Genomic DNA, 11,043 nt, shown 5'->3' on the forward strand with positions numbered 1-11,043 from the left:
CATGAAGGGCTGGCCGAGGCCTGTCTGCACCCCAGGCAAATATCATCTGGATATGGCCCTCTCCATGCCCCCTCTCCATTGGGTCGATCATCTCTGGCTTGGTGGAAAGACCCAGCAAACGCCCCTTTGCACCTCCCCACCTATCCAGGATGAGGGGGATGGACACATTGCTCTCAGGATGGGCAGCACATATGGACAACCTGCAGACACAGGGCCTGTGAATGCCCTGAGGACACAGATGCACATCGACCTCTGAGAGCTCATGGTGCTGCTGAAGCCTGGAGACTCCTCCTTGAGTCATATTGCAGGTCAGCATGCCCAGATAATGACGGACAACCCCACCTCCATGTTCTACCTCAACAAGCCAGGGAGGCGGCAGATCCAACCCGCTTGGCCAAGAAACCATCCAGGTGTGGAGCTGAGGCATCAGACGTTGGAGTGTCCTCTCGGCTGTCTGTCTACCCAGTCTGCAGATCACCATAGCAGACGGTCGGAGCAGGTACGTCTCCTTGAACCACAAGTGGGAACTCAAAGACTCCATTTTTCAAGCCATCTTCTCAGACTGGCGCTATCTGTGGACAGAGTCATTTGCAAGATGAAACAACACCTTCAGGATGTCCAGAAACCAAGATTGTCTTGGCCATGGTCTTGGCTTGAGAGCACCCGGCATGGCTGAGATAGTCTTGGTTTCTGACATCCTGAGACTTTCCGGCTCTCGGCTCAAGACTTTACCTCTGGTAGCAGATCTATTATCACAGGACAAGGGGAAAGTTATCTGGATCTGAAGTCTCCTCATCTCGCAGCTGGGCTTCTGGACGGTTGTTGAGTCCTGCTTCTCTGCACTTTGGGATATCCTGGTTGGCAGCTGGACAGACTCTACAAGACAGACTTACCTTGCAAAATGGCCGAGAATTTCTCACAGATGGTGTCACAAGTCTCTGAACGCTCAGAAGGCATCCATGCCCGTGATCCTGGATTATCGACTGGAACTCAAACTTAACTTGCCACTGAGCTCTCGCTGATGGTCGCTCGGCCGTGATCGCTTAACCTCCTCCCTGTATAGAGGGCCAATCTACCTTCTCGCGTCCAGTGGTCTTGAAATTTCTAAAAGGCCTGATCAGTGGGTTTCCACCTATTCTGGTTTCCCCATTGGACCTCAACCTGATTGTTTCAGTGCTGATGGACTAATCGCGATTGTGCTCTGTCTTGCAATTGTCTGTGAAAATGGCGTTCAGGGTAGCTATCGGCTGGGTGAGGAGGGTAGGAGAGAGTCAAGCACGGCTGGGTCCTTTATTCTATAGTCAGCTATCCAGTGTCTTTAAGAACCCATCCAAAGCTCTTGCCAAAGGGGAGTCACAGAATTCCATCTGAACCAGCAAATCCACCTACCCGTGTTCTTTCCTTAGCCTCATGCTTCCAGTTCTACACACCTGAGATGTCCAACAAGTTCCGGCTTCCTATCTGCAAAGAAAGAAGCCATGCAGATCTTCCCCTAGGCCCTTCGTGGCCATTCTAGGAAGGATGAGAGGCACAGCCTTTGTCCATGTGGATTTCTGACGACGCGAGGCCTTGCTTTGAGGGGGCAAAGGACTCCCCATCCTTTTTAAGACTCGTTCCATCAGAGCCTCAGCAGCCTCCTCAAAGAACGTGCGCACAGGCAGGGCAGCCACTGGGGACGCTATCCATTCATTCACTAAGCACTAGGTACTTACTGAAGTCTCCAGCTTGGAAGCTGCGTTCAGCCGGCCCATACTTGAGTCTTTATTCTCCTAGACTCAATGGACGGAAGCCAGCATCCGTGGAATGTGCATATAGACAATGACTCGAAGGAGAAGTGACTGCGGTTCGCTGAGATGTCTTCCATAAGCACGTGCCAGGAGCCCTTTAACTCTGATTCTGCGGTGAAGAGGAATGGAGCGTGCCGGCATGCTCGGCCTTTAGACACCCTTGCGGGAAAAACACAAAGAGCCCCCAGGGCACGAATGTGCCGTGTGGACACTTCTGGCCAAAAGATTCCGAACTCCACCGCTGTGCGTGTACCCCACCCGCTCGAACGTGTGTATGGACCACCCAGCTCGAACTCCAGTCACTGTACAAGGTAAGCAACTTCTCATTCTCCTCTTAACGCGGGTTAGCAGCTGGAGTTAGAGAAGCCTGGCGTCTAGAGCCGATTGGTTGGGTCTTCATTGCTGTTTTAACCCAGGTTAGCTAACGCGAATTAAGCACGTGGGTTAAGAACACGCCTTTTTTTTTGCAGTGTAGGCACACCCATAGGGTGGAAGAGCCTGCTGTAGCCTTGATTGGGGAGCTGGGTCTCTTAGCTTGGGCAGGAAATCTCCTGCCTTTAAATCCAGAGGTCGCCAGTTCCATCCCTACTGCTGCTGACCCACCCACCGGTGCCGCGTTAGTAGCACAAGAGAAAACGGTCTTGGACATTCGTGTAGAGAACAAGAATATGCAGGGTTAGAAGAGTCTGTACAGGAGGGAGCTGAACCTCCCGCTCTGAGGCTTAAGATCTGTAATTAGTAAAGATCAGGGTGAGATCTGTGTGGGGAGCAGATTATTCCCCTCGGCTACTGCAGGATCTTTACATCTTTCCGTGTTGCATCTAGTGCTGGCTTCTGTCAGAAACGGGATACCAAGCTAGATGGCCCTCAGCTCTGATCCAGAATCCTCTGGGTGATTCCTATGAGAGTTGTTTGCTGGGAGGCGTGGGGGTTGGGTGGGTGGTGCATTCAGTATCCTACTACTGCCACCAGCTGTCATAGATCTACATCTATCATTGCTTCAGCCTTCATATGGTCTCTTAGGAGGTCCCCTATTTCTTGCCAAGCCTGCGCATAGCCTTTCCCAAGGGTGAATTCTGCACCTCTCCGACTCCCAGACTGGGCCTTCATCTCTGGCACCCCTGTTTCTGTCCTGGCGCTCTACTGAGAGTGCAGCCGAGATAAGACTTTTGTAGAGACTTGTACCCATTCAGGGAGCCATGCACCCAGGGCATGTGTGTGGTGAGACCAGGAGCCTTTTCAGAACAACAGAGCACTGATTAGTCACTAGAAATCCAGCACCGAAGAGTCTTTAGCCAAGTTTAAGACCGTCTATATGGGCAGAAGCAGCTGCTCTGATATCCCATGCTCTCCTGGGGTCCACCTTATGTCTTCGTCCTAGTTCTTAACACAGCCCCGGTACCTCCTACATCTCTGTCCTCACCCCTGCCACCCTCTGGGTCCCAGCTCTTCTCTTTCCTGGGCGGCTGGGGCGAAGGGCTCATGAACGGATCTTCCATTCATCTGTGTGGATTCCTAGACCTCCCCCACTGCAACTTGAGACCATTGCTCCTTGTTCTGTCATCTGCCACCATTGAGAACAGCCGAGCTCCATCCTCTTTGGAGCCCCCCTTCAGGTAGTGGAAGGCTGCTATCAAATCCCCCCTCACTCTTCTCTTCTTCAGACTAAATAACCCCAGTTCCCTCAGCCTCTCCTCGTAAGTCATGTGCTCCAGCCCCCTGGTCATTTTCGTTGCCCTCCGCTGGACTCTCTCCAATTTGTCCACATCCCTTCTGTAGTGGGGGGCCCGAAACTGGACGCAATACTCCAGATGAGGCCTCACCAGTGCCAAATAGAGGAGAATAATCACTTCCCTCGATCTGCTGGCAATGCTCCTACTAATACAGCCCAATATGCTGTTGGCCGTCTTGGCAACAAGGGCACACTGCTGACTCATAGCCAGCTTCTCGTCCACTGTAATCCCCAGGTCCTTTTCTGCAGAACTGCCGCCTAGCCAGTCGGTCCCCAGCCTGTAACAGTGAATGGGATTCTTCCATCCTAAGTGCAGGACTCTGCACTTGTCCTTGTTGAACCTCATCAGGTTTCTTTTGTCCCAATCCTCCAATTTGTCTAGGTCACGCTGGACCCTATCCCTACCCTCCAGTGTATCTACCTCTCCCCCCAGCTTAGCGTTCTCCTACAGTCATCAGAACGCGCCAGGGCAAACGTCTCCAGTTCCCCGGAGAACCGTTCTGCCGGATAATCTCTAGTGTCTTACAGAACAGCTGTTACTCGTTAAATGACACGCAGTTGTCATTTAGCAGGACAGAGCCGTTTCAAATCCATCCCACAGGTCTTCTCCTTTAGGTCACGCTAGCAAGGGCCACATGGGGAGCTTTCATGCCCTCCCCTCTACACCCCTTTGCCCCCCTAAAGCCTTCGGGTTTGAGGCTGAAATCAGACCCTGCTGCTACCTCCTCCATTCCTCCAGGTGTCAACCGTCAGCGCTGCAGGCTAGGGTGGGCCAGGAAGTGCCTCTTGGAATAGTTTGCGGAGGGGAGCAGGGAAAGTTTGTCTCCCTGCTGAGCGGGACTTAACCCAGCTGTGGCTCCGGGTGTCCCAGGGTCAGGTAAGGCAGGGGTGCCTATGCCAGGACCCCATTTCCTCTCTTGGGCAGAAGTCACTGTCTCCGCTGTGCCTCAGTTTCCCCAGTGCAGGCAGGCAGGGAAGTAACTGCCTTGGTCACAGATGCAGGCTCCAGGGAGTTCGCCTGGTGAGACTTATGCCTTCTGGGTGGAGCTGGGTGGGGGTCCTTCCTCTGCTCCACTCCAGGTCAGGTATCTGTCTACAGACAGGGAGGTGTCGTGAGCTTACCAGCGTTTCCCTTGTGTGGCAGGTAGGGGTGGAAAAGCTCCCCCTCCCTCCCACCTGCTTGACACCTCCAGGTCTGTCCGTGTGGCTCCCCTCAGTGCTTGCCCCCAGGCCTTTGGTTTGTACCAGGAGAAGGGCTGGACTGTGCCTTAAAGCTCCAGTTACCTCACCTAGCTGGTCTTGTATCCTGGGACCAACGCGGCTCCAAGAACGCTGCATCCGCTCAAAGCTACAGCGTCCCTTCCGAAAAGTAGAGCAAAAGGGGGGTCTCCTCCAGGCTCCCCCACCTACAGCACTGCCGGAGTTTGCCCAGAACTCCTGTGCTGCCGGGCGGGGCACGGGTTTCGCACGCGGATCCTGCCCCAGATTGCAGTGTTCGATGTGGCTTTACTACGTGGGGATTGGCTCCAGGGTCCCGCTGTCCCCCCAATATTTCCCACCTTTCGCTCCCTTTGGGGATCAGCTGGATCTGGGGCCAGGAGAGTATAACAGGGAGCGTGCACCTGTGTGCGGAGTGGGGACTTATCTACCAGCAGATCCTATGCACAAGAGGCGCTGGCTGAGTAACATCTTTCTCCCACGCGGTCACTCACACAGCTAAGGTACCGGCTGCCTTCCTGGCTGGGCAGATGATAGATTAACCCTTCGGTTCTGGGCAGGCCCCAGGAAATGGAGGCTCGGGCAGTACACCCCGTTATGCCCCATCCTTCTGCAGATATTGCAGCTTAGATCTTTGGGATCCGGGGGCTACCCAGGTCAGCTGCCCCCTCCCAGTTTGCGTTTGCCCAAATCCCACATCTGGGGTGCTTCCACAACCCCCCCACCCCCACCCCATGCCTAGGCCAATCCCCTTTGAGTCTTGTTTGATAACTGGATGTACTGTCCACAAACTCATGTGCCAATCAGCCTGCGACAGACAGATCCTTAGACTTCTGAGCCACTAACCGTATTTTCACAGATCTCAAGGCCAGAAGGGACCGTTGTGATCATCTGGTCTGATCTCCTGTATGACACAGGCCGGAGGACGGCCCCAAAAGACTCCTTGGAGCAGGTGTTTTCAAAAAAGCCTCCCACCTTCATGTAAACCATCCAATCTTTTAAACTCATGGGGGCCACGCTGGGTGGAATTGTTCTAACCCAACAAAGTCTCCAGAGAAGTGACTCCTGTACCCCATTGGTGGAGCTATTCTCCCACCGGGGTGGCAACCTCCGTATATGTCCCTCCCCTGGTCTTCTGCACACTCCGACTGAAACCTTGTCCTAGGGGTCAATTCAGACGTAAGCAGTCTCCGAGGCAGCGAGGAAGGCATCTCTATCCCCATCCTCCTCCAAGTGGGGCAGTAATGTTGTATCTGTGGAGTAGATCTCCCCAGCTGGGGTTCCACACGGCCTCTTGCTCCTTGGCGCCTTGATTTCCGGTGCATGCGTCCCTCTGTCATGACTCGTGTTTTGCCTGTGGCGCGCTCGAGCGTCTTGTTCTTGCTCAGCATGCTGGACCTGGCTGTCTCCAGCGTCGGTGCCTCCATTTGAAGCTCCTTTGCTTTCAGCCCCAGTCTCTGCTGCTCCAGCTCTTGTGTTGGGGCATTCTCCGATTCTCCCCTCTTCTCTGCTCTCAAACTGGGCTGCTCACCCTACAGTGGTCACTGGATGCAAAACACTACTGGTGCATCTAGTATCCCACTACTGCCACCAGGTGTCATGGATCAATATGGGTCCAGTGCTCTGGCCTTCATCCAGTCCCTTAGAACAGTGGCGCTCAGTCTTTCCAGTCTACTGTAACCCTTTCAGGAGTCTGATTAATCTTGCGTACCCCCAAGTTTCACCTCACTTAAAAACTGCTTGCTTACAAAATCAGACATAAAAATACAAAAGTGTCTCAGCACACTAGTACTGAAAAATCACTGACTTTCTCATTTTGACCATGTAAGTATAAAATGAATCGATTGGAATATAAATATTGTACTTTTCAGTGACTGTGTAGTAGTATAGAGCAGTATAAACACGTCGTGGTCTGTATTAGATTTGAGTTTGTACTGACTTGGCCAGTGCTTTTTATGGAGCCTGTTGTAAAACTAGGCAAATATCTAGATGAGTTGATGTACCCTCTGGAAGACATCTGTGTACCCCTAGGGGTATGCCTACCCCTGGTTGAAAACCACTGTCTTAGAAGGACCACTACGTCTTGCCTTGCCCTGAGCATAGCTTTTCCCAAAACTCTGGGACCTCATTTCTGTCCGGATGCTCTATCGAGAGACCAGCCAAGTTCAGACTCCTATAGGCACTTGTACCCCTTCAGGGAGCCGTGCACCCAGGGCGTACGCCTGGTGAGACCAGGCAGCCTTTTCAGGACAATGGAGCATTGATTAGTCATCAGGAATCTAGCCTCGGAGAGTGCTGAGGTGTGCATGGAAAAGCCAAGCTTAAGACAGTTTATCTGCGCAGAAGCAGCTGTCCTGGGGGCCACCTTGTGTCTCTGTACCTAGGCCTGGTCCCGCTTATGTTTCTGTCCTCACCCCTGCTGGATCCCAGCTCTTCTCTTTCTCGGGCGGCTGGGGGTGAAGGGTTCCTATGCCAGTCCCTGGATCTGCCATTCATCTGTGTGGGTTCCTTTCAGTTCTCGACGGCACTTTCGGGCCACGCTAGAGTCATAAAACGTAGCCTGGCATGGCTCTGTCGGTCGGGGGTGTGAAAAAGCCACTGCCCCCCCAGCCAACTTAGCTATGCCAACACAGCCGTCAGTGGAGACACACAGTGCTTCTGGTGGTTTGGCTACTGTCGATCGGGGAGCTGGTGCTACCATACAGGCCAGCACTCCTTCTGTCGCATACGCTGCGTCTACACTAGGGAGCTATGCCGGTTTAGGCTCTGCAGGGAGGATACAGCCTCAGGCAGAGATGTTATACACATGTCCCTCAATCCCCCTATCCCCAGAGGAGGCACTGACCTCTTCCCAGGCAGTGGGTAAACTGCATCACACACTGTTCCTTAAAATGTTACAAGACATTCCCACATTCTCCACAGGGTGCTGGGTGTGGCGGTTGGGTGTGGGGGTAGAGGTGCAGGAGGAGAGAGGGGTGTGGGAATTGGGTGGGTGGGGAGGAGGGGGTAAGGGTCAGGGGTTGGGTGGGGAGGAGGGGTGCTGGGTGTGTGTTGTGGGGGCGCTGGAGGCAGGAGAGCGAGTGCTGGAGAAGGGGAACTCAGGCACGGATGGGAACGGCAAATGGACACAGACTCTCCCCCAAAGGCAGCGTCTGACCCCCTTCCTGCCTGGGCTGGGTCGGCCCCTCCCCCGACACATGTGGGGCAAGAAGGGGGGATTGTTCTTTCCCCTTACAGGTTGGCACTAGTGTCACGGATCGCAAGGGAGTTGGGACAAGGCGGGGTCCCAGGTGGATGGAGGGGCGGGGAGGAGGTGTAATTGGGTGGGGGGCACGTGCTGTGGGTACACCTACTTGGCCCCATCTGTGAGGTGTGTGCAGGGTCACGGGCCTACTCGATCGGGGTATGTGTGTAAAACTAGATGTGATGTATCTTGATTTTTAGGAAGGCTTTTGACACCTTCCCACATGACCGTCTCCTAAGCAGCCTAGGGAAGTGTGGGTCTAGATGGAACGACTATCGGGTGCGTGTGCAGCTGGTTGAAAGACGGAGCTCAGAGCGTAGTTATCAATGGTTTGCTGTCAGTTGGGAGGGTGTAACTGGTGGGGTCCCGCAGGGGTCAGTCCCGGGGCCGGTACCGTTCAATATTTTCATGAATGACTTGGACAATGGAGTGGAGAGGATGCTTATGAAATCAGCAGATGACACCGAGCGGGGAGGGATTGCAAACACTTTGGAGGATAGGACTGGAACTGAAAACGACCTGGACAAATTGGAGAATTGGTCTGAACTCAACAAGAGGACATTCAGTAGAGACCAGTGTGAAATACTTCACTGGGGAAGGAGAAATCAAATGCTTGGGGAATAACTGGCCAGGGGATAATAGTGTTGAAAAAGAAACGGGGGGAATCTAGTGGATATGAAACTGAATAGGAGCCGACAGTGTGATGCAGTTTTAATCTAATATCATTCTGGGGGGTATTAACAGGAGTGCCGTATGTCAGACACGGGAGGTAACTGTCCCGCTCTACTCGGCACTGTGGAAGCCACAGCTGGAGGACGGTGTCCAGTTCTGGGCGCCGCGCTTTAGGAGAGATGTGGGCAAATTGGAGAGAGGCCAGAGGAGAGCAACCAAAAGGATCCAAGGTTCAGCAAACCTGCCCTAGGAGGAGAGGTTAAAAAACCTGGGCCTGTTTAGTCTGGAGCAAAGCAGACTGAGGGGGGGACCTGAGAACAGTCGTCAAATCCATTAAAGGCTGTTCTAAGGAGGACAGGGATCAGTTGTTCTCCATGTCCGCTGGAGGGAGGACAAGAAAAAATGGGCTTAATCTGCCGCGAGGGAGATTGAAGGTAGATATTCGGAGCTCTCAGGGGAGGGAAGCTCTGGAGTAGGCTTGCAAGGGAGGTTATCGAATTCCTGTCACTGGACAAACACCTGTCAGGCCTGGTCTGGGGTTATTTGGTCCGGACTCCGCACAGGGGGCTGGGACTAGATGGTTTCCGGCCCCACATCGCTATGATTCTATCTGCCTGGGTAGAGGGCAAGCAGCTGCCAGCTGGGCAGATTCATGGCGGGTGGGGGGCACTGAGTGGGGTGGCGGATGGAGAAGGGATCCCGGGTGGGCTGGGGACTGGGACGTGCCTGGGGGCCGGGATTTAAGCCAATAGAGTGAGGGGAGCTGGTGCAGCGAGTTCATTATGGGAATTAGAAAGGAAAGAATTTGGGCGACTCTCTCTTGGGAAGCAGTGACTCTGAAAGACGTTTTGGGGTGGGGGGAACGAATAATTGGCTGACCATGAACTCCCAGTGCGACGCTGGGGCCAAAAGAGCCAAGGTGATCCTGGGATGTATAAACAGGGGAATCTCGAGGAGGAGCAGAGAGGTTATTTCCCCTCTGTGTTTGGCCCTGGTGCGACCGCGGCTGGGATCCTGTGCCCGGTTCTGGTGCCCACCGTTCAAGAAGGATGTTGGTAAATCGGAGAGGGGTCAGAGAAGAGTCATGAGAAGGATCAGAGGGTTAGAAAACCTGCCTGGTAGCGAGAGACTCAAGGAGCTCGATGTATTTAGCTTAGCAAAGAGAAGGTTCAGGGGTGACTTCATCCCCGTCTATCAGCACCTACAGGGGGAACAAATATTTAATCAAGGGCTCTTCGGCCTAGGGGAGAAAAGTCAAACACGATCTGACGGCGGGAAGTTGCAGCTGGAAATAGTCAGACGGGAATATCAGATGCACAGTTTCAACAGTGAGGGGCATTACCCATTGGGACAACTGATCACGGGTCGAGGTGGATTCTCCATCCCTGACGATTTTAAACTTAAGCCTGTGGATGTCTTACGAAACAATCTCCTCTAGCGCCGATGGGAAGTCCTCTGGCCTTGTTACACTGGGGGTCACGCTGGATGATCGCAGAGGTCCCTCCTGTCCTCGGACTCTGTTAAAGGACCTGGCCCACACCTCTTTAAGAGTGACCCCTCCTCTGGGTAGGGAGCAAAGGGCATTACCCTGTTGGGTCAGTATTCTGTGTTTCCCTGTAGTGGCTGGTCCGTATAGAGGATAATGGCCTTACTACCGCTGCTGGCTAACGGAGCTCCTCCTTCAGCTGAAGTGAGCAATGTCTATGCCTCGTCTCAAGGCCCTTTGACTTCAGTGGTGTCTGGCTCAGGCCCTTTGTGCTGAAGGGCCCGGTTTTTGGCCCTGCCCCATGAGAGAGGGGGGTCATTGCAGGGAAAGGGGGAGGGGAAGCATTGTGCTTTTCCCAGGCTCTTCATTGACCGTCCGTTTCTCCTCTTCCCCCCCCCCCCCCCCGCCCTCCAACCCCACAGAGGACGCCCAGAACCTGATCAGCCGCCTGGCCACGCGGCGCCGGCTGGCGGTGGGTGAGGACTGGTCCCAGGACGTGCAGCTGGGCGAGCAGAGCGAGCTGCGCTATTCCTACCACGTGCTGTGTGACGAGCACTACTACGGCGAGGGCTGCTCTGACTACTGCCGCCCCCGCGACGACCCCTTCGGGCACTACGCCTGCGACGAGCTGGGCGCCCGCGTCTGCCTGCCCGGCTGGAGGGGGGAGTACTGCTCCGAGGGTGAGTGAGTGACAGTCCCCCCGATACACCACGTCCCCCGACCTCTGAATACACCACGCCCCTTAGACCTCTGAATACACCACGCCCCCCGGATACACCACGCCCCCTGACCTCTGAATACACCACGCCCCCCGATACACCATGCCCCCCCGACCTCTGAATACACCACGCCCCTTGGACCTCTGAATACACCACACCCCCCGGATACACCACGCCCCCCCACT

At 54.3% G+C, this 11,043-nt stretch overlaps 1 protein-coding gene across 1 annotated transcript in view; it reads left to right on the forward strand.

Annotated features, from left to right (window-relative positions):
• Positions 1-262: 262 nt before the first annotated feature.
• The window catches only part of DLL3 (delta like canonical Notch ligand 3), a 235,936-nt gene continuing 225,155 nt past the window's right edge, over positions 263-11,043 (forward strand). Inside the window, exons 1-3 of the mRNA XM_029913205.1 lie at positions 263-499; positions 1,942-2,098; positions 10,562-10,819. Of these exons, the coding sequence (XP_029769065.1) occupies positions 263-499; positions 1,942-2,098; positions 10,562-10,819 (652 nt within the window). The remainder of the gene's footprint in view (positions 500-1,941; positions 2,099-10,561; positions 10,820-11,043) is intronic.

This window comes from Terrapene carolina, unplaced genomic scaffold, assembly GCF_002925995.2.
Source record: "Terrapene carolina triunguis isolate 2854851 unplaced genomic scaffold, T_m_triunguis-2.0 Scaffold517, whole genome shotgun sequence".
In the NCBI taxonomy this organism is placed as follows: Eukaryota; Metazoa; Chordata; order Testudines; family Emydidae; genus Terrapene; species Terrapene triunguis.